Raw genomic sequence first — 24,164 nt, 5'->3', positions numbered from 1 at the left:
CTCACTGTAACACTGTGATATACCCCACACTCCTCACTCACATTTTGATATACCCCTCACCCCTCACTATAACACTGTCTGATATACTCTACATCCCTCACTGTAATATACTGATATATCTCACAACATATCATGAACTGCTGTTCGTCTTCTGATTTTGAGATAATCCGTAACTACCGCCATGGGAGGTGTGGTTGTTGTGGTTTCAGTCAACTGGCCCAGGCAGCTAACACCAGGGCCTGGGAACCTGTCAAGATAGTGCTGTGCTCTGAAACAGTAAATGACTGCTGCCAGTCAGGGCAGTGAGAGGTGTTTTAATATTTACACTTAAACTAATACTAAAACTTGACCCAATTAAGTGCCCCTGGCCTAGTTTGGTGAGGAAAAATCCAGCAGGGTTTCTGCTGCTGATCATTATCGAGTGATTGGTGCTGCAAAGTGCATATGTGTGGACGTCAGTTGAGGACAGGATTGGGCTGAACTGTGATGAACCCATGATTTAATATCAATCATGGTATCGCAAGAAAGAAAACCAAAGACTAAATTTTGAGAAAAAAAGGTCAAAGATGAAAAAATTAGAAAGAGAGAAAGTCAATGAGAGGGATAGAGAAAATCAAAGTGCAAAACAGAGAAAATCAGAGATAGAAGTTTCAGATGGAGAGAGAAAAATCAGAGAAAGAGGAAATAAGGCTTTACTAAAGATATTTTACACCATTGCCTCGGATCCCACAGCCCTCAAAAGAGTAACAAGAAAAAATAGTTTTATTTTCCCAGGAGAACCAGTTGCTAGAGAGAGTGATTCGAGACCAGAGATGGGAGAACTTAAGTGCAAGATAATCATTCGCCTCCTCTCACAGCAGTAGTGTGTTTCCAGCATTTTCTGTTTCTTTTACAAGATTCCAGGAGTGAGGGGAGAGCCTCCCCAGGTATTCAAGCATTGGACAGAATGGGCTTTAAGAAATTCTTGGCAAGAAAAAGGAGACTCAGCTTTTGCAATGGAAGAGTTAGACTAATGGAAGATTAATATCACTTAATGCAAAACTAACAAAATCCAGGGACTGCAGATGGATTTCTGACAGAACCTTGATAAGAGAAAATTAATTAAGTTAGAGGTGCATCTATGCCTCAGTGACTCAAGTGAACTAACCAGCAGCATGTAAGGGTATGGGTGCGAGTTACTCATTGTGGTGAACACTGTGTTGGAAGAATATTTAAAAGGGAATGTGGTGGATTTTGAACGCACAATGCAATCCAAGGTTTACAAAGAGAGAACTAGATGTTTTGGTAGGGGGCGCGATCACGAAAACACTGGCAATTCTTGGTGGTCACATGAACCCCTCCCCTGAAAACCGGGTAAAAAGGAATGTGTGGGAGGCAATGACTAGCTATTCAAACATTACACCCATCACCAAAAGAATTGGTCAGGAGATCCATAAATACTTTATTAAGTCTTTTGATGGGACACACAAAACCTTGTCTCTTTTAATTCTTCAAAGGCACAGATTTCTCATGTCTTTTATAAGTCCAGATCATCTCTTACCTTCAACTGTTCTGCTCTTAGTTCGTCTTCATCTCAAGATAGACACAGGTGAGGAATGTCTTTCCACTCCATCTTAGCTCCTGTGCACATCATAGAATCCAGCTGTTTCTTAAATAATTCTAGGGTTTTCACCTCCATTACTCTACCCAGAAATCCTATTTATATGGTTACGGTTTAAACCTGCATGCCCTTGTCCCACTGTCACGTTTTAGTTTGAAGAAAAGAAATAATTTGCATTTGTATAGTGCCTTCCATGTCCTTGGGATGTCCTAAAATTATTTTGAACTGTAGTCACTGTTGTTAAGTAGGCAAACACAGCTATCAAGGTGGAATATGAACCATCAACCAAAAGGTCCCAGGTTTAGATTTTCAGTCTGTGCTGAGTTAGTTCTAAAAGAGAAATCCAAACGTAGAAGGCACAAAATTGCTGTTTTTTTGTTGGGGGGGGGGGGGGGGGCGGGTGGGGGGAGGTGGGGAAAGAGGAGAATCCAGGGTTATTCTCCCCTGAAAATGTCTGCATTTTTACATTAAAAATAATCCATTATGGTTAATTTTAAGCATCTTATATTTCACAACTGATAAATTTTTCATCTAAAAATGCAATAGAAAATGACATTTGGACTTTTCAACAGACCAACTAGACCATCACTTCCCCAAAGTACCTCCACCCCCCACTATTTCAGTTCGCCAAGGTACTCTAACCCCTCCAGATTCCATTATCAGCTATACTGTACCCCAGCAAATTTCCTATTCTTTCACCAGGATGCTCTCCTTCTCCAACACTCCCAGCTCTTACTGGCAATCTTTTACCTCTCCCCTTTCAATTTAACCTGGCACCCTTCTCCTCCTCAACTGAGTTAAACTAGTACTCATCTTCCAGTTCCCATTTCAAATTGGCACTCCTTCTCCTCTTCACACCCCCCAACACAATTCATGCTGGCACTCTCCCTCCACATTCCTCGGTTAATGCTGCATTCTCCTCCCCCCACTCTAAATTACTGGTCCCAGCTTCTTCTCTCCTTCCCTCGCTCTTCCTCCCTCATTACTGTTCATTACCTTCTCCCCTTCATTGCCATCCATTCCCCTTGCCCAGTTGGTCACATTCCTACTAGGGTCTGGCTGCAAATGCACTGGACTGGGATCACTGTCTCTTTCAGCATCTCCCCTGTTCTCAAAAGATACTGCCTGTTGTAAGCAGAAGCCGTAATCTCTGCCATTAGCACTGGGAGCAGGTCTGAGAGGGGGACCTAGTTCTCAGCATTAGCAACTTGACTCAAGGACGGGGTGGGGTGGTGTCAGAAAATGTTGACACACTGACTGGGCCTCCAAAACATGAATCTCTGACAGCTTGTATGTATGGACCTGGTCTCAGCTGGAATAGCAGTAGGGGCACGACACCTGACCTCTCCCTGGGCTAGGGAGTGGAATACTCAGCAAGGGTGTTCCCCCCCCCCACCAAACCATTGCTGATCAGTATCCAGTGTCCATGTCTGCAAAGCACATGTGTGTAGATATCAGGTGAGGTCAGGATCAGGCCTGGCTGCAATGCCATCCAATAAATTAAATTTCTGATTTAGGGCAATGCAGGAGGTCACCGACTTCAACACCAAATCAGTAAGATCCAAGAAAGAATTGAGACAAAAGCCTCAAAGGGTGAATGACCTTTAGGTAACAAGGCAGACCTAAAACAACCAAGAATTATTCACTTGTTGACATCAAGATAGGTCTTTCCACCAAACACCTCTGGGTCAGATGCAGAGTAAAGCTTCCTCTATACTGTCCCATCAAGCACTCCCAGGTCATGTACAGCACGAGTTAGATGCAGAGTAAAGTTCCCTTTAGGCTGCCCCAAATGCCTTACATCCCAACCCCAGAAGTGTGTGCAGGACTGTGACATTTTCATAACAGAATTTTTCAATCATTCTGCTACTTCCCGCTGGTCATTCAATCCATGCCCTTACTCCCAAAGACGAGGCCACAGAGTAAAAAGATGATCATTTTTAATAGCAACTTTTTTCCTTGTACATTACTTAGAAAACAAGATTTACACATCATTAAACTGTAACACAGGAAGCCCAAAATGGAGCATCACTGACGGTTGGTTTAGGTGGTATACTGGGTAATCACATTAACACATGGCTCCTTACCGTTACCGACAGTGTAAAGAATCATACAAAGCCACAGAAAAATATAACTCTACATCTGATAAAATTTGCCAGTCCCTTTCTCTGAATAGAAGTGAAGACAGGATAAATTGACAATATTCTGATTTTTCCCCAAGATGCATCCAGTGCATTTGCTACATATTATATATACATCTAGTTTCTAGTTTAATGTTAACTACAATGATAGACAGAAAGTGCTGTTGTACATGGCTTCTTCCTCCCTTACCGGGTCTCTCACTTCTACCCTGTTCCCCAGTGCTGCTGCTTATGAATTTTTGACACTCTGCTCTATTCCTACAGCCCTTTCACTTTTACCCCTCTTCACCTGCAGTGGAATGACTCAAATTGCACGTGCCAACAAACAGTGGACAAATTTTTCTACACTTAGTAACTCAGAAATATAGCAGACATCAGATTTGGATTGGTGTTCTGTTGACCTGTGACGTACACTGAGACATGATTAAAGAACTCTTAAACATCCTCCCTTTTTCTCCTCCCTCTTTGTTGCTCTCCCATAACAGACTCAACAAGCCTGGATCATCTCAATTCCACCCCCCTCAATGCCGATTCTATCAGCTGACAGGAGGTCTCCTTCACTGGGGTGAACAGATAACTCTGTGTACTTTCCATTTCTCTTTCAAGACGGAAGACTCTGCTACTGCAAGGTCAGTTCGCCAGTGGCTCAGAGGTGGACCAGCAGGATAACACTGAAGATAAACGACAAGTGAGGATGGGATTCAAATCCTCAACAGGACGGGCCCAGTGAATCCCTACTGGAATCTACAGGCCCTGGTATTATGAAGCTATGTGAAAAATACATAGAGACCTACATGCATCACTCAGTGTAACACTAAGCCATGCAGAATTGGAAGGGCCCAGTTAGCTGATCTCAGCCGAAAGGCAGTTAGGGCCTTGTCAAAGCAAGGCTGGAGAGGGGGGAAGGTGAGGGGGTGAGGGGAAGTAAAATCCACCAGCGTTCCTGCTGGAAAGTGCGCATGTGGACATGAGATGAGGGCAGAATCTGGCCTATCAAGTCCTTCATAGTTGAATATCTTGCTGACACACTCAGTCTACACTCACTCAGGAAGAATGGCTACTTAGGTGAAGTACCCGAGTGCTGCTCGTGCTTGTGGATCTGCTAGAGCCAGCACCTTCAGGAGACAAATTTGGGATAAAACAAAATGTCCACTGTGTAGGACATTCATCATAGTCCTTCACCTGTGTCCCTCTGGTCAACATTCTAACTTCCAGTTCCGACACTGTGCACAGTACAGTGCTAATATTGCCAGTACCTTCTGCACAGCAGCACCACATGCTGCAAGCTGACATCAGGACCCACAGCTGCAACATTTATGCACTGAAAAAATAAACTATTATAAAAAAATTACAATTTCTATTCATTGATTCAGAAGATACACCGTGGATAAAAGATTTGAGCCTTCAATTCCAAAATGTGTTCAACGGGAGAGAGAAACACACACACATGCCTGACACAAGGGTGCAACATCCATGATTTACACACAGATCAGCTCCGTGAAGTAACTCATGGATACCTGTTCCATACATTACAAAGAGGTGAGTGCTTGGAATCAGTAGTATGCGCACACACACAAACACACACACACCAGCTAAAGTGCGGATTAGAAAAATCAAGGAGTTGCAGTACTCAGTGTCAAGGCATTCCACAGGAGAGGGTGTTAATACAGTATTGTGTTATACTTGGACATCTGCAGTTTAACAATTCCTTGAAACTACTTCACTTGAGCAGCGTTCCCGCCTCCCTGTATCGGATTTGGGTCCGATTTGCACAGGGAGGGAGTGCCTCACAGCAAGGAGCGCCTCACAGCGAGGAGCGGTCCAGGGAGCGAATAGCTCTTGTACATGCAACCAGACCTAGCTGGGCCTCACCATCTTGTCCCATCATTTGTATCATTCCCCCTGCAAGTTGGGCAGAATGCAAAACAAATGATCCCGCGGCCCTTAATAATTTACCCCTTCTCGGTTTTAAATCAAATATTAAAAATTCACTTTCTAAGTATGCACAAGCTTTTAACAGTTTGAACAGAAAGTGTTTAATTGAATCAGGACCAGCACGAACTGCGAATATCATCATCCCCTCATACAACCTAATGTACAAGTGGCTTAGCTCCAATAGGTTTCCATATTACAATATAAATATTGATTGTTCCAGCTTCTTTAGGTCCCAGTTTGGCGTAGTTTGCTGCTCCACCCTCCTCTATATAAAGTTAAAATTTATGGCCTAGCTTTGGGTTCCTCAATTATTCCTCCCTCCCAGTCAAGCAACTCACCATTACCAGGCAAAACAAACTCTTGTCAGTAGCTCCTTGTGATAAACACGATAAATTTAAAATAAAAACTCCAGTCATAATGATGTTCTTGGAGACTGTATGAGTTCAGTGAATAACACTTGACTGTGGTACACTGACTTTCCCTTATTTGCCCCAATTATGTAGGACCAAAGTCCGACAAACTACATTACTGTGTTCAAATTCAAAATAGATTAAATCATATGCTCCCAAACTAGGCTACAAAGATTTAGCATGAGGCTTTAAAATACACCAACACAAAGGTTCAATCACTTTTTCACTGCAACTTTAAGATTAAATCAAAACTTATATATTGCACTCATTAACTAATGCATATGGGATAGATATTGTACCTGGTTCACACCGCGACAGACTTCCACTACTGCTTAACAGTCACTGAGAGAGACTTCACCTCATCTCAGCAGTCACACCACAATCACTCAGAGGCCTCTCATCACCCTGTTGACAATGACTCAGAGATCCAACCACTGAGACCGACCTTTCTGAGACAGACTCTTTAAACATCCTCTGCTCAATTCAGACGTGCATCAGTGTTGAAAGAAATAAAAATATTAAGTTAGAAAAACAAAATAAGTATTCAATTTTTATGCATTGTCTGATACACATCTGAATTCAGAGACAACTTTACATTCAGTTACTTGCCATAGTAGGTGCACACACACACGCAGGATTAATTCTCTGCTGTCTAAATTGCCTCCTGTTGCTGTTTTTGTCTGTTAGCTATGGTGAAAGGCTCGGAACCTCTGAGTTAAGCCTGGTCTAGTGGGATATAGTTTATTCAAATAGTGTGAGAAACACCTTGGTTTGGATTGTTGAATAACCTGGAGGCTGATTGTACATTAATTTCAGTGCCGTACTGCATGCTAAATATTAATTCAACATAGAACCTGAAAACAGCACAATTAAATAATTACATCACATAGGGCATGCTGTGAGATCCAGCCAGTGCTGATAACCAGTCAGTTCAGAAAATAGTTTCCCACTTCACTTCATGCCATGATGGTGGTTTTCTTTGGAGAAATGGCTCCTTTTTAATCTGTGGGCCTGATTTGAAGAAAACAATCACTGTAAAATATGGCTTCAATGTCTCATCAGGTTTGGCAAAAGCACTTAAAGGATCAACTTCAGGAAATGGCTGTCACAGCTTGTGCCAGATTCTGGCGAAATTTCTAAGGGGTTGCAATCTGCAATGCTTCGTGAGTATGAAGCCTGGAGAGGTCATGCCTCAAACATTGCTGTTCAGATAATTTAACAAGTTTATATAACTGACTGGGGTTGGATACTTTCGAGACAAATCGCCATTTCACACACCGATCAGTGTTATCTAGAAGAGGTCACATTTAACTGGTGAAATTACAAAGAGAGCCCAGGTGTCAAATGTCAGTGCGACAGCCTCAAAAGGGGCCACTATTTGCAATTAATTATGTAGACAGTTCTCAAAGGTTTCAAAGTATTCATGAAAGTTCCAGAGGGCTTGGTAAAGATTGTCTACAGTTCTTAGGCATTTCCCAGCCATTGTTCCAGAGTAGTCTTATATTATGAAAAAATAGGAAATCATCATTAAAAGGAGAGAACTTTTAAACATGTCTTACTGAATGAATATATATATTCTTCTTAAAAAATAAAGTACATTTATAATTTACAAAATAAAATTAGTGAAGGGGTGCAGTTGAATTTAAAAGGAGGCTCTGGAATAGTTTCCATTAAAGTGCGTGGCCATTGGCCATCTGGGCTGCCCTGAGGGCGGAGGTGTTCTCGTAGATGAGGGCAGGTGCGTTTTGGTAGATCGTGTCACTGGTTTGTTGTTTGCTTGATCTGATGTACTCCATGGCACACTGGTTCAGGAAGACATATTGAGACTAGGGAGAGAAAAGAGAAAAGTTAGTGGTGAGACGCACCACTTACACAGTGACCTTCAGATTAATGCATGGACTCCATGAGGGCTACTCAAACAGTCACTGCCCGGAGGTGTCACCCCCACCTCTACTTCTCAGTGAGAGTAAGATCACTAACTCTATTTGCACCTGTAATGAGTCAAACAGTGCTACCCAACCCATCCCCCAGAGTGAACAACTGTACCAGCCACCCATCCCCCACAGTTAGACCAACAGCACTAGCCACTTATCTCCCTTAGTGAGATTAACTCTGCCATGCACCCATCTTCCTACAATGAGACTGAGTGTCAACCACCCTCGAGACTCTGCTAATCATGCATATCACCCATGTCCCAGAGAGTGCCAGCTATCCATCTTTCCACCATAAGACAAACAGTGCAAATCACCCATCCTCCCATAGTGAGACTAACTGTCCATCAACCAACTCCAGAGAGTAGGAACTACCCAACCTCCTAGAAAGACCAAGAGTGCAAACCACTCAGCCAACACAAAGACAGACTGTGCCAACCATCCACACCTCTTACAGTGTAACTCATAGCATTAACTTTTGTTGCAGAGAGGGTAAGTAGGGCAGTGGGGAGAATGCAAGCTGTGAGATAGGGGGAGGGGTAAACAAAACAACCCAAAAGTAAATAAATCAATGACATCAATAACAAAAAGATCAAATAAGAAAATTAATGTTTTGAAGGATGGGGCTTAAATGTTTTTACATAAATGCAAGGAACATGGGGAGATGAAGTACTGGATTTAGAGATATATATGAAATTAGCAAGAATATTGATATTGTTGGTATTTAAGAGACTTAGTTGAAAGCAGAGGATGGTCAAGAGCTGAGAAGGTATAAAGCTTTTCACATGGATACAAAAGGGAGGCAGGAGAGTTACATTATTGAAAAAGAATGATATATCTGCAGCAGAAGGTTTTGGATATAGCAGCAGAAGGGGATAAAGTTGAAACAACATGAATAGACCTGAGTAATGACAAAGGCAGCAAATTATTAACTGGTAACTGTTAATTATTAATTGACCAAAAGCACAAGATGAGCAGGCAGCTGGGGAGCTGTTTGGGTTGATAACGAAGGCAGCTGAAAATTGTAATTTGCTAATAATGGAAGATTTCAATATCAGAGCTTGAACGGATGGATCAGGAACAACCAGAAGGAGGGGTGAAAATATTAGCAATTTTACTGAGACAGTCAGATTGTTTCCTGAGATAAGCTATCACAAGACTGTTTAACAATCACCAGAGCTGGTAGCAAGCTGGGAATTAGTGAGCACCTGGGATCGAGCAATAATTGTATTGTTCCATTTGATATTGCTGCTAAAGCCAAGGCCAAGATCAGCAAAGTGGCACTACAAGATTGCAGCCGAGTGGTTATTGTACTGGACTAGCAAACCAGAGATTGAGTGTTCCATTCCCCTCACCACGGCAAATTATGAACCCAACTGGCTCACTAATGTCCTCTTCAGCATAAGGAACCTGCTGTCCCTACTTGATCTGGCCTACATGTGATTCCAGTCCCACATTATGTGGTTGAATCCTTATACCCTCAGGCCAGCTTGGGATGTGCAATAAATGCTGTTTGCTGGTGTTGTCCACATCCCAAGAGTAAACAATAATAAGAAAAAAAGCAGAGTTTGGAACCATGAGAGCAATGTTAGGGAAATGTCATTGGAAACTACTTAAAAATAGAACAGAAAAATGGGGCTTATTTAAGGAAAGTATATTCTGTTGAAAAAAGCAAATCAAGACCTAGGTTTAAATGTTTAAAAAGGAGTTTGGAAGAAACCTAAAAAACAAGCAGAAATATTTTAAAAGATGGAAGGAAACAGAAAATAGCTAATTGAAGTATTAGAAAAAAATGAAAGGCCCAATATTTTTTTAAGAATAGTGTTAATAGTAGAAGGCGGACAAAGAACAGGGTGAATCGTTAAAGGATTGGTTGGGTAAATCTATTATATACAATTAGGTTATGGCAGATATATGGAATGGATTGTTAAGAATTTAGGAAATAGGACTAGGCCATGTGGCCGCTTAAGCCTGCTCCGTCATTTAATAAGATCATTGCTGACCTTTGATCTCAATTCCACTTTCCTGCCTGATCCCCATATCCCTTGATTTCCCTAGAGTCCAAAAATCGATCTCTCAGTCTTGAATATACTCAATGACTCAGCATCCACAGCCCTCAGGGTTAGAGAACTCCTAAGATTCACCACCCTCTGAGTGAAGAAATTCCTCCTCATCTCAGTCTTAAATGGCCGACCCTTTATCCTGAGACTATGCCCCCTAGTTTTAGATTCTCCAGCCATGGGAAACAACCTCTCAGCATCTACCCTGTCAAGCCCTCTCAGAATCTTATATGTTTCAATGAGATCCCCTCTCATTCTTCTAAACTCCAGAGAGTATAGGTCCATTCCACTCAATCTCTCCTCATAGGACAATCCTCCCATCCCAGGAATCAATCTAGTGAACCTTCGTTGCACCGCCTCTAAAGCAAGTATATCCTTCCTTAGATAAGGAGACTAAAACTATACACAGTATTCCAGGTGAGGTCTTTCCAAAGCCCTGTACAATTGTAGTAAGACTTCCTTACTCTTGTATTCCAACCCCCTTGCAATAAAGGCCAACATGCCACTTGCCTTCCTAATTGCTTGCTGTACCTGCATGCTAACTTTTTGCGTTTCTTGTACGAGGACACCCAAGTCTCTCTGAACACCAACAATTAATAGTTTCTCACCATTTAAAAATATTCTGTTTTTCTATTCTTCCTACCAAAGTCAATAACCTCACATTTCCCCACATTATATCCCATCTGCCACCTTCTTGCCCACTCACTTAACCTGTCTGTAACCCTTTGCAGAGTCTGTGTCCTCCTCACAGCTTACTTTCCTACCTAGCTTGGTATTGTCAGCAAACTTGGATAAATTACACTCGGTCCCTTCATCTAAGTCATTAATATAGATTGTATATAGCTGAGGCCCAAGCACCGATCCTTGTGGCACCCCACTAGTTACAGCCTGCCTGCCTGAAAATGACCCATTTATCCTACTCTCTGTTTTCTGGCCATTCAAGTCTTCATCATTTCTAGTCATAGTAAAGAATAGGTTATGTGGAAACTGGAAGGATTAAACAGTCATAAGACTACGGGGTGAGATGTGATAATTCCTTAAGGAGTTTCAGATGTAAGAAAAAAAGCAATGTTCTGTTTGATATTTTTCAGAGATTGATAAATACTTGAGTAGCACTCAAGGATTGCATGATGACAAGTACAGTTCATAAATTCAAAATACAGACTGGTTTGCCTAACATCCATAATGATGGAAATTCAGGATGTTCTGCAGTACGCTATAAATGAACATCTAAGGAGTACAGGTACCATACACAGCAGTAGACATGGTGTTAGGAGTAATATGTCATGCCTTAAAACCTACTGGAAATCTTTGAGGAGGCACCTAGCTAGTGGATAAGGGTAAGGCAGTAGATGTAATTTACAACAACTACTACCACTACTACTACTAGCATTTATTTAGCGCCTCTAAAGGTAAGAAAACGTCCCAAGGTGCTTCACAGGAGCGTAATCAGACAAAAATTGACTCCGAGCCAAAGAAGGAAATATTGGAACGGGAGACTAAAAGCTTGGTCAAAGAGGTAGGTTTTAAGGAAGGGCTTAGAGGAGAGAGAGGTGGAGAGGTTTAGGGAGGGAATTCCAGAGCTTAGGGCCTAGATAGCTAGAGGCATGGCCACCAATGGTAGGGCAAAGGGAGTGGGAAAAGCACATAAGACCAGAGTTGGAGGGTTATAGGGCTGGAGGAGGTTACAGAGATAGGATGAAAATTTTAAAATTGAGGCTGCCTGAAACCAATCTTTAAATCCTTAAATATTCCATCTATGTAAAGTGATCACATAAAAAAAAGATACAATCCAGAAGATTTTCTACTTGAACCATAACAGGGCCTTGCTTCGGTCACACACCCATCCTCCCCTTCTCCATGCCAGTAACAGTGCCAATCACCTATCAATCCATTGAGACTAACTACACCAACCATCCAACATCCCCCCCTCCCCCCACAGTGAGCCCAGCAGTATCAACGTCCCATCCCCCAACCTTGCTTATGGTATAACTGACTCCGTGTGGTCAACTGTGCCTAAACCTAAAATGTAGCACACCAGTCAATTGTGTTCATCGCAATGTAGATTTAAAAATAGCATTTAAAGATTTGAGAGAAAGACAGGGCTTTCAGTCTTGCCATCAAGATACTACAGGGCTGATTCCCCAAATGGGCACTCCTGGCGAGGGCTGGCACTCACAGGGAATGCTGGTCAGGATATCATGGGCCCACAGTAGTTGATTCTCCACCCATTTAAATTAATGGTTGAAAATCTGACACTGTAGGCCCGCAATTTCATAGTCAGAAACCCCTTACAAGCACAGCTCCTCACTGGGAATGTCGGATTCGCGAATCAGCCCCAAAGAGTCATCATTAACTTTGATGACGATGAGTTTTACATTTCTGTTTTAAGTTAGTGCTAATGATATCACTGGAAGTGCTGACTGGGAGCAGATACTGCTCCCAACAGTAGAGATACAGTCATGTAACATGTGGTGCTGGCTGTGAGGAGTTACTGAACTCGACAATCTGAAGGAACTGGATTAACTAGAGATCTGGTCATGAACACAGAGTGTTGACTGGCTGGAGTCACTAAAGCAGACAGCGAATGGAATAAAAGCACATTTAAAGTTCTATGGAGCCTCCGGGGCCACATTAAAAAAGTTTAAATAAATATTCCCATTATTTTGTATCTGTGTTAAACTGTGGGTACCAACAGTTCTTGATGCTCTATTATTTATTCACCAAAAAGGCAAAAGCACTAAAAATATTACTGCCCAAACCTCTGGACTCCAGCAAGTAAGAAACAGAAACACAAATATAACAGGTGCTTGGGTTTTGTAGGCTAGATTACCAGTGCTTGACAGCTAGAAATGGCCTATATGCCATAGTTTAGGATGTCCTTATTCAATGACAGCTAGTTGTGGACAAGATTGTGGTCTTCTGTGATTGAAATGCATTAGTGTCACTGCAGCTCTCCAGGCCCAATGAACTTGACTCTGTTCACAAATGGATACCAGCACCATTCACTGCTGCTTACCTCAGTCTGCACCATCAGTGGTCGGTTCATTCGGAGTTGGTAAACCGTACCCCAGATATCGACCTTTCTGTTGTTGTCTATCTGATAAATCATATGATCGATGGAAATGAACGTTCCTGTCCGACCAACTCCAGCACTGTGTGAGAATAGAGAACAAAAGTCAGTCACATTGCAAGCATGATGGAGAATAGAGCTCCTCTGTCCTGCCAGCTACTCCCCAGCTGTCTTTGTTACCAATAATGTTGGGTGAGGGGAAGAAAATCCTTTATTGAGAAGCTGAGTAGCACAATGGGTTTGGTATTAGCATTTTACCTCTGGAGCATGGGTTTAAATACAGCCCAGACTGACTGGACAAAAGACACCTCACTGCAAGGGTTCTTTGTGAAATGAATTTGAGCAACCTTCAGTGCCTAGTAAAAGCATGGGCCTAAAGCACAAAACTATCCCTAATACTTCACTAATTCACAATCTCACTCAGCAAGGCCAAATGATGGTTGGTGTGGGAAATGGAAAAAAAAAAAATCGCACTGATATGCCTTGGAATGTTTTTTTTAAATGGTGAAGGCGCTATATAAATGCAAGTTGAGGATGGCGATGATAATGCAGTAGGGGGCCTATTGTTGGGGCAGAGGGAGCTTTGCTCGGCATCTTGCTGTGCCATACCTGACCTGGGTCTACTTAATGTTGACACTGGGAAATGGGAAGAGTGCCATTCTCCAGCATTAATAGCTCTCACCTCCATGCACATAAAAAGTACATTGCAACCGTACATGGAACTGAGCAAACCAGTGGCAATAGTATGATGTAAACAAGTTTCTTTTAGAATTCCTTCCCAGTGTACTCTGTCTGTCTGTGTTTGTCTCTCTGTCACCGTCTCAGACTGTAAATCTCCAGCTCCTTCTGTATATGTCGCGTGTGTCCGTGTATCTATCTCTCGGCCGATTTTATCTCCCATTTGAATGCTGCTGGTCAGCTACTCACCCGTTTTGGATGGAACACAGCAGCTGACCAGCAAGGGTGGGAGGGGGTGGGGAAACTGAAATTGGGGGACCCAGAGACCCCTCACTGGCACCAACACATGACTGCGGGCAGAAAGGTAGTCCAGGAGAGGGGGACGTTGCAAAGGTCTCGCGGTTGGGGATGGGGGCCCAGGGCAGCAGAGGTCCGGATGTTCTCTGTGGGGCCCAGAGAAGCACTCGAGCTCCTCCTGGCCCCACTAATGAAAGTTTCTTTTAAGCTTACCTTAAAAGGACCTCACTGGCTCTCCAACAGCTTTACCTGGCAGATCAGCAGGAGCCCCATCTGCCACCAAAACCAGCCCTGTTAAAATGTGGCATCAGCAGGAATGAAGTCGCTCCATCTTAACTGCACCCCTGCTCCTTTCACTCCCCTCACCCACCTCCACCACTCCACCACTCCACCACTCCACCACTCCACCACTCCACCACTCCACCACTCCCCTCACCCACCTCCACCACTCCACCACTCCACCACTCCACCACTCCACCACTCCACCACTCCACCACTCCACCACTCCACCACTCCACCACTCCACCACTCCACCACTCACTCCAAATTACAAGCAGATTAGAAGCAGGTAAAGATATTCATCATATACAGCTGCACCTGTACTGCCAGCCCTCACCTTTCCTGTGTGTAACTCAGATACCGAAAGGAGAGAGCCTCTCAAATGCAGTCCCCGTGCAGAGACTAGTCCTTTGGTACGGAGGTATTTTATAATACTCAACATGCAGTGAAGTGGTGGTCTCATTACCTGCAGTGTACCACAGTGGGCCCACTCATTGGGTGCTGATTGATGTACTGCCGCACTAAGTTCCTGAACTCGATGAGGACCTCAGTGGTGTTTGGAACTCCATGGTCAGGCCAGCCTGTAAAGTGGAATTGCCGTAAGGCATGTTTCTCTCCGGATTTATCCTGCAGAGAAGGAAGAAACAGACGGCATTGTCAGAAACTGAATAGGCAAAGCCAAACAACCAATGGTTTGGTGACTACGGTAGTTTTGGACCTTTTACCACATGATGATTTGGAATGATAACACAGACTCAAGTGGTAAAGCTAAGGCAAACGTACACTTTGCAGCTAGCTCCTGTTCATAGATTTACCAACCTGTCCTTTTTGTTATATTCCACTGCTCGGAGCAGTGCTAGGCTTCAGAGAAGGCACCAGAGATAGTTTCAGGTTTTAGATTACTGAGCTTTGAAGGAAAGTGGAGGAATATGAAACGATTCTTATTCAAAAATAGATAGTAAGGGCATGCTGGTAAAAGAACCAAAAGGACATGATTCTGAATTAGAAAGACCACGAGGTAAACTCAGCACAATGTATAACTCCTTCATGCTTAGTCATCAAAGATTTATGGAACAGACTGCCGCCTAGTACGTTAAAGCCTAACTCTGTTAAAGGATTCAAAAGAGAATTAGATCAATTCCTGATAAAACAAAGGCTACAGAAATATGGATTGGTGTAAAGGTGATAACATTGGGTACAGCTTTGGGTTGGATAAGTGACGAGGCCTAAATTATTTTCCCTCAGAAGTGCAATTGCTGGTAGTGTCATTTATCCTCAGGAGCCCTGGTTCAGGCACAGCGGGAGCTTTGCAGCTGAGTGAAATGGCGTGTTTGTCACTGGTCCAGTGAAATTTCTCAGCTAATCAACAACCTTCTTTAATCTTTCCTGTGATCGAATAGGCCAAAATAGAGCAGAAGTGTAGGGGAATTTTGTTGTATGTTTATCCCATGAGACCGACTACCTAACTCACATACATCTGACAAATGGAATTAAAATCTCAGACTTTTGGCAAATTGCATTCCATTTACTCCTCAGGTGTGTTTGATATCTATTTAACTCTTCCATTTGGTTCATAAGACAGCAATCTCACCAAATGCGGCACAGCATAACATCATAATATTTATGGACACGAAGGTGTGTTCGTCTCACTCCCAAACATATCTGTCCTCAATCATTGTTGGTTGTTCCACATACCCTATCAGCATTGAGTGGAGATGAATTGAAACTGTCCCAACTCATTTTACATGGAAACCTTACAGCCAACAGACACAAGAGACCAGATGTGAGTGGGCAGTATGACTATAGCTGCCTAATCATACCACTCCTGGCTTGGTAGAGTACAATAGGGGAAGAGGCCTCCAATATGCAGTCCTCTCCAGTACAAGGACACATTGACAGCTAAAATAAGTGAATATCCCATCACAAGAACTAACAGAGATCCTTCCAAAAGGACGACCTATGGTTGGATAATCGGAACAAAATTCATTATGGCTGTGAGTAAATGCAGCACCCAGTGTGGTACTGTGCCATGCCAGGATCTAATCTATTCAGCGAAGATCAGCTTCGGTGGGGCACTATGTGGTGGCACATTGACTATACCAAACTGAGAACAGGATCCTTCTAATGGTGTTCAGAGACATCCTTCACAGGCACACAGAGAAGGTTACCAATGGAAGTGGTTGTCCAAGCAACTAGATAGATGTGGTGATTTGGTGATAGAGTTGAAAGTGTGGTTTCCTGAAACAGTGGTCCAGGCAACAAGAGAAAAGATTTTTTTGCCAATGTAATTGCTACAGGGATCTCAGTCATGTGACTTCGGTGTACATGATGAGTGCTGCTTGTTGACAACAGTTGTAGGTTACATGACTCCATCTTGGATACATTGTGCAACTCAGTGCTTGCTGTCAGAATCAGAAAGTAGGTGACTCATCTATCCCAGTCTACATTCCTTGAAGTTGTTGGAAACTCACCTTTCCCAGTGTGAAGTCCATGACACTATAGATGGCTCACCTTTACTATTGTGAAGTCCCTAATGGTCCAGTCCGGGAGAATTACTTCGGACGTCAGGGAAATAATTTTGTCTTCAAAGATGAGAGGACGTTCAGTTGGCCAATATTGCTCACATTTTGCCTAGAATTTGAAATAACAAAATTAAAATCAAATCCGACTGAGAATTTCATGATATTCTAATGAAGTCTTAGTTCATTTGACTGAATCAGCTTCAGGGAGTAGAATGTTAATTCATAGAGACAAGCTCCTATTTTCTTCGTACACAGTAGGAATTATCTTGCTGTGTTATAGGTTAAATAGAGGCCAATCCTGGTAACAGAGCCTCATGTGAAATACAAGCCCAGTTTAGTAACAAGGCTGTGGTGTACCTTATTACACTCCTGTCGGTAATAAACAACAAAGACTTCATTGCAAAATAAATGTGCAGTCCTCTTGATTCTACACTTCAGCTGTCAACCATATAAACTCCTTCCAGGTCAGAGGGAACAGTTAGACAACTTCCTATACTCTACGATTGATATAAAGTTCTCATTCAATATCAGTACAAGGACTCACAAATGAAGTGCAGACCTAGTCAAATAATATAAGATTCATAGGGACAGTGTAGGCCTAATCCAGTAACAGGCCTAGCAACACAAGCCTCACAGATACTTTTTCAGCTGTGCAAAATCTGACTTATTGGGAGCATCGCTGATTTAAAAATGTCACCTATTTTGATGCCTCTCACTTAAACATAAACATATCTTCATGTGTTCAAATAGGTTTGTGATCAGTCTCATTTTTCCCCTTTTCTCTGACTTTGATGGCTCGGAGTCCTATTCATTCAACTCATGACATGACAGGATATCCAATAGCTTTGGCAGGTCAAAGGTAGCAGATCATTAAAGGTCTCACTAATTAAAAAGACTGTTCAGGAAATCCTTAATATTCATCAACCTTTCACCCCCAGAGCCCATTGAAACTTCCGATCAGGATATCCTGACTACTGCACAGTGATAAGTTTTTCTTATCGAGCTGAACAGGCCAGCTCCTTCTCCAATGTGGCAGCACTGAATAAATGATGGGACCAAGTTATCCTCATGCTATCAACATTCCACACAGTGACTTCTCAGAGGTAGTCTTTCTCCTCAGACCTCACCACTTTTCTCAGACCCAGCTTCTTTTGATCCACTGTTGGCTCTCAAATGGCCTTCTTTTTCACTTTACTTGCAAGGCCCTGATGCCAGGCTAGGCCTGTACTGTGCCTGTGAGGCTTGTGTCAGTTTCTCATAGGCAGTCTCCCTGGACTCGCCTCCTTCTTGGGACCTCACATTTTGTCTTTAATGGCAGTAGGATGAAGGGCAGCAAGGGCACCATAGTGCAGTAGCAATTTGTGGTAGGGAAGAGCTCACTGGAGATCAGCATACCTCTGTTAGTGTCATTCTTGCCAGTACAGTCTCCTGATGACATAATGGAGGTAATTATCACCTTCACCGCCTGGGTGATAATCGGGTGGGTTCTACAACGGGTGGGCGAACTACTCTACCAGATTAGCGCCCAGTTGGTGAAGGTGAAAATTACCCCCATTATCTGGGTTCACAAGCCTTGGTATCTGAAACAATGTCAAACTAAACTTAAAAACCACGAGACCACATTGGGACTAACAGGAAGTTCCTGCCTAAATGCAGAATACATGAAGTGGGCCACCTTGAGATTTGAATAAAAAACAGGCTCATTGTACATCTGGCTGGCGTGTCAAGAGTGTGGGGGCTGCCATGGGACGTAAACTTCCAGCTGCCGGCTGGTGAAAATAATGGAATGTAGTTTTACACTTACAACACTTATTAAGCCTTTTGAACATCAGTAAGAATGAGACGGCTCCACATACCCTCCCTTGCTCTACACATTTGGTGAGCATGACGATAGCTGGCACGTAATGTTCCCAAATCATTCGCCAGAAATCACTCACTGTATTCAACAGTGGGCCCTGTGCAGCAATGAACTCTTTCTTTGAGTTATAACCCTGGAAGGAAATGGAACATCAGATTAAGAGGTGATGGAGAACCAGACCTTATGGCAAAACTGGGATGGTCAGTCTTCAGAAAGATGATCACAAAAGGAAGGAAGGAAAGCTCCCCTAGTGCTGAAATGGGGATCAGTCATTGCAGATGCTGCAGTGGCATCCAGCGTTAGTTATGACTTACTATAGGAGTGTCAAGACCCATGCTATCTCAGTCAAATGGAAATTCATCATCTAAACTGTCCATATGGCCGGTGCCACTGCAGAATTGTGGTGAAAATAATGGAGATTTCCCTCATTTCTTGCAGAGAAATTGCAGTCCACTGAAGATAAATATTAGTACCCTCTGTTGCTAAATTTTTATAAAATTGCTCGTAATCCCCTTCCATTCTTGTTCAAGAAACCACTCTTCTACCTCCCATCATAGTTTATACTGCTGCACTCTCCATCCCCACATCCCCCAGTTCATGTTGGTAATCACAGCTGCCCCATCCCATTACAAAATGTGTGTGTGCGACAGTGCGGACGGGACGGGGAGAGGGGGCGCCGGAGCGCGAGCGGTGGGGGGGGGGCGCCGGAGCGCGAGCGGTGGGGGGGGGGGGGGCGCCGGAGCGCGAGAGGTGGGGGGGGGGGGGGGCGCCGGAGCGCGAGCGGTGGGGGGGGGGGGGGGCGCCGGAGCGCGAGCGGTGGGGGGGGGGGGGGCGGCGAGAGAGGGACAGAAAACATCTCACCTTAAAGTATATAACAGGATCTCAGTGTGTGTGTCCCGCCCTATCTATACGATATTAAAAACCTTACAGTTGTGTGCATTGCCTGTCCGCACATCTTGACTTCCTGTTGTCCACGATTTTGTCACACTTTTTGCATCAAATTTTTCCCCCATTATAAATTCCCATGCCCTTTTTTATAAATATGTTTTGTCTATGTAAACTTGTCACTCTGATTTGTTGGGAATCTGGTAGCCAGATTGCACAAATACTTTATCGAAATTTTTTTCATTCTTTTTCCCTCAGTAAGTGAATTTCTAATATTCAAAATAATGGTTTAAATAAAATGATTAAATTTATCCATTAAACTTTCTTTTAATTCATTCATTGATATTTTTATTTGAAGGCCTAGATATTTTTGTCCAGAGCTGTGACTCTGTGCTGAATTTAGATTGTACAATCTGAGCATGTGTAGTGTACCTAATTTTCCAGAATCTTAAGTACCAGTCAGCTGTGCTGATAGAATTTTTTTTTAAAAAAGAGAGGCTTTTTGTATGCATGAGACTACTCATTACACACCTGTTGTAACTTTTGTTTTCTGTTCTATAAATTTCAGAAAATACATTGTCAGAGAGAGAGCTTTCCCCCATTGTGACTGAGCAAATCCACTGACTCACCACGAGCAAAGCAATGCAGAGATTTTACATAAAATTTACAGCACAACAACAGGCTCCATGTTGATGTTAATGCTCCACATGAGCCTCCTCCCACTCTATTTACTTCCTCACCCTATCTACATATCCTTCTATTCCTTTCTCCCTCATGTACTTGTCTATCTTTCCCTTAAATGTATCTATGCTATTCGCCTCAATTACTCCTTGTGGTACTGAGTTCCACATTCTCACCACTCTCTGGGTGAAGAGGTTTCTTCTGAATTCCTTATTGGATTTATTAGTCACTATGTAATATTTATGGCCCCGAGTTTTGGACAGCCCCACAAGTGGAAACATCTTTTCTAAGTCTATCCGATTGAACTCCTTCATAATCTTAAAGACCTCTATCAGGTCACCTCTTAGTCTTCTCTTTTCTAGAGAAAAAGAGCCTCAACCTGTTCAGTCTTTCATGATAGTTGTATCCTCTCAGTTCTGGTATCGACCTTGTAAATCTTTTTTGCACTTTGGCCAGTGCTTCCACATCCTTTTTGTAATATGGAGACCAGAACTGTACACAATACTCCAAGTGTGGTCTAACCATTGTTCTCGATGAGTTTAACATAACTTCCCTGCTTCTGAATTCTATCCCTCTAGCAATGAACCCCAGCACTTTGCACTTTTTATGGCTTTGTTAAACTGCATTGCTATTTTTAATGTTTGTGTATCTGTACCCCAATTATTTTCCAAGGAATAGATGACCTCCTTATTTCTCCTACCAAAATGCACCACCTCACACTTATCTATAGTGAAATTCATTTACCATTTACATGCCCATTCTGCAAGTTTGTTAACGTCGTCTTGTATTTTGTTGCAGTCTTCCTCAGTATTAACTATACCTCCCAATTTGCGTCAACCGCAAATTTTGATATCGTCCTTCTCATTCCCGAGTCCAAATCGTTTATGTAAATGGTGAACAACAGTGGTCCTAGCACCGATCCCTGTGGAACACCACTTCCCACCAATCTGATTAACTACCTTTAACCCCTACTCTCTGTTTTCTGTTTTGTAGCCAGCTTGCTATCCATTTTGCTACTTGTCCACTGTCTCCACATGCTCTGACCTTAAGTCCCTTTGAAAGTCCATGTATAACTAGATCTACTCATTGTATATTGAATAAATTGATGCAACTCACTGGCATGAAATTGGCATTGATGTAATCACTGGATGGGTCTTCAGTGACGGAGAGTTTAACTCGACTGGTATCATCTAAAGATTAACAGAAACATGATTATTTCACACAAGTGATAAAAATGCATGAGGGTGTGCAGCATATTGGCAGGAGGTGAGAGCACGTCTGACCACTTCAACGGTCATTAGCAAAGTACCTGCTTTGCCATCACAGCAGATCTGTGCTAACCCAGTTATTACTTGACAACACAAAGAAAGGTCAAGTTTATTTAAAAATCTGGTATTACAGTTTCTTTTTATACTAATCGAGGAGAGATATGCTGGTGGTGGGGAGCAGGGCACTTTCCAATTCAGTCACACCGTATCAATATCATAAGAACGTAAGAAAAGCCAAGGATGAGAAGAGATTATCTGGCTCATCAAAGCTCATTCCTCCAGCATCCTAACTCAGGAATGTCCAACCCTTGGCCCAACTGGATGATTCCAGCCTGTTTCCCAACATAGTGGCCTGAGGAGCAGTTCCTAATCAAAAAAAAATTGCTCCAAAAATAAAACTCACCAGCAGAAACAGCTGCACTGCGGTGCAGAATGAAACATGCTGGCTCTGTTAGTGGGAGCATGTGAGCGGACAGCAGCATGCTCCATTTTGTCAGCGAGCACTGGCCTCGGGAATCCATGGCACTGCAGGTCCCAACTGGTGGATGAGAATCACCTGCTGGGAGTGGGAGGTGTGTGTCAACTTAATGTGCCCCCAATGAAGAGCTGGTGTTGCAAAATATATCTACTCCATCTAGTGTATTTATTGCAAAATAAAATCTTCCTGCCTTAGTCCCTTGGGGCTAGAAGGGAAGAGTTTACGTTGAGGGGTGAAGACGGATTGGCCAGGAGAAGATCTATTATGGGGTGAATATATTTTTCCATACCAGAAACTCTATCAGTTTCATTCATCACCGTCAGGCTAGTTGTTACTGTCAGCAGATTTTTCTAGAATTGAGCACTTTTCGATCTCCCATGGTTTTGCGCAGAGAATCAAAATGAAGTACAGTAGTAAGGCCAAGCAGGGTTAGAGGGTAAGAGGACAAATGGAAGAAGGCAGGGGAGGTGGGTGGAGGAAGACAGATGGGGAAGAGAAGGAAAGAAGGAAAAGAGAGGAGATGTGGGAAAAGGAGTAGAGGGAATAATAGAAGAGGAGGACATGGGAGGAGAAAGGGGTGGAGGAGCAGGGGGAATGGTGAGAGGAGTGGGAGGGAGCAAAGGCTACAAACCTCCTGTGGGGGTGGGGATGGAAAGAAGGGTTCTGATGCACTGCCCGTCCATCTGCTAGGGTCAAAACTGGATCTTGGGGGAGTGGAAGGCTGTAGTTCTGCCTTTCCAGCCTTCCATATACTGGAGGCCAGAAACATCATTTCAGGGGTGGGGTGGGAGTTCCCCTTCCAGGAGCTGTATCCTCTCAGCAGGGGTGGGGGGAGTACATTTCATTTCCTTCACAGTCAAGGCCTTCTTGTGGCCAAAGCAGGGAGGAGGAGGGCCGGGAACTCCATTGTGACTGTTTCCAGGGGCCCAGTATGTAAGGAGCTGAACTGGCACAGTTTTTCTGGCTGTTCTGATTCACAAATGTGAACCAAGAGATTCCAACAGCAGGTGTCAAATCGGTAAGGGCAAGGAAACTGAAAATAATATCCTACAAGACCATTGCTGGATTTGTTATGATATTACAATTCATACTTTTGTATCTTTATGGTGCTAAAGCCCTGATTCAGTTTTGGGGAGACAGTAAAGGCTCTGGTGAATAGCCACCTGGTGGCCGTTAAATGCAATACAGTTCAGACTCAAATAGCCTGACAACTGTAGTTCTCTTGAAAGATGTAACACAAACATTGGCATTAATTCATATCATTGCACCACCTACAGGCACAACAGGTATTGCGTGGAATTCTGTGACCCAGATTGTAATATATAATGGGAGCTCACTTCACTCAGAATGGCTCCGTGGTGGAAGCAGGTGAGAGGGCTGCAGTCAGACTTGGACAGTCCATCTCAGGAGGACACTAATACAATAAAAAGGCTCACTATGGTCAGCTGCGGTTAAGTAGCCCTGCTCCCCAGCAAACTGCAGAAAGCCAGCAAGCAGGAACCTCAGCACAGGCAGGGTCTCCTACATTCCTTTCCACCAGTGGCAGTGGCCGTCAGTATTGCTATCATTAATCTGCCTGCCTGAGTCCCAATGCTTCTGGCTCTCTCTGGCAAGGATGCAGAGACAAACACAAGAGAAAGGTAAACACAGAAGAGTAAGAAAGGGAAAGAAAAAAGTGAAAATTAAAATAGGTGGGTGGGGAGGGGAGAAAGAGAGAGAGAGATATACACAGAAGGGGAAGAGAAGGGAACGAGGGACACAGTACTTACAGGCTGCGTGAGAGAAGGACGATGGGAGGCAGACAGATAGATAGGCACACACTCAGAGTACTTACAGGGTAAGACGTTACTGTAACGATTCTTAGGCTTGTTCAGGAGTTGCTGGGAGACTTGTGTTGATTGCAAAGTACCAACTGTCTTCAGTTCCTGGAAAGAATGAGATTCATGAGTGAAAGGTCTGTCCAGGAAGATGGGTTCTCACTTATTTACCTGAGGAAGGAGGAAGCCTCCGAAAGCTTGTGAATTTAAAATAAAATTGCTGGACTATAACTTGGTGTTGTAAAATTGTT

General features: G+C 43.2%; 2 protein-coding genes across 3 annotated transcripts in view; both read right to left on the bottom strand.

Annotated features, from left to right (window-relative positions):
* The window catches only part of osbpl5 (oxysterol binding protein-like 5), a 171,355-nt gene extending 163,709 nt beyond the window's left edge, over nt 1-7,646 (bottom strand). The window contains exon 1 of the mRNA XM_067993733.1: nt 6,696-7,646. Within this exon, the coding sequence (XP_067849834.1) occupies nt 6,696-6,698 (3 nt within the window). The 5' untranslated portion in view covers nt 6,699-7,646. The remainder of the gene's footprint in view (nt 1-6,695) is intronic.
* The window catches only part of ptprja (protein tyrosine phosphatase receptor type Ja), a 158,724-nt gene continuing 138,083 nt past the window's right edge, over nt 3,524-24,164 (bottom strand). For both annotated transcript variants that reach the window (XM_067993731.1, XM_067993730.1), the window contains 7 exons: nt 23,931-24,021; nt 21,467-21,540; nt 18,783-18,917; nt 16,916-17,035; nt 14,871-15,031; nt 13,097-13,232; nt 3,524-7,912 (listed from right to left, as the gene is read on the bottom strand). In XM_067993731.1, the coding sequence (XP_067849832.1) occupies nt 7,757-7,912; nt 13,097-13,232; nt 14,871-15,031; nt 16,916-17,035; nt 18,783-18,917; nt 21,467-21,540; nt 23,931-24,021 (873 nt within the window). In that variant the 3' untranslated portion in view covers nt 3,524-7,756. The remainder of the gene's footprint in view (nt 7,913-13,096; nt 13,233-14,870; nt 15,032-16,915; nt 17,036-18,782; nt 18,918-21,466; nt 21,541-23,930; nt 24,022-24,164) is intronic.

The sequence above is a fragment of the Heptranchias perlo genome, chromosome 12, assembly GCF_035084215.1.
Source record: "Heptranchias perlo isolate sHepPer1 chromosome 12, sHepPer1.hap1, whole genome shotgun sequence".
In the NCBI taxonomy this organism is placed as follows: Eukaryota; Metazoa; Chordata; class Chondrichthyes; order Hexanchiformes; family Hexanchidae; genus Heptranchias; species Heptranchias perlo.
Note: the sequence above shows the minus strand (reverse complement) of the source record. Positions and strands in the feature narration are given on the sequence as shown.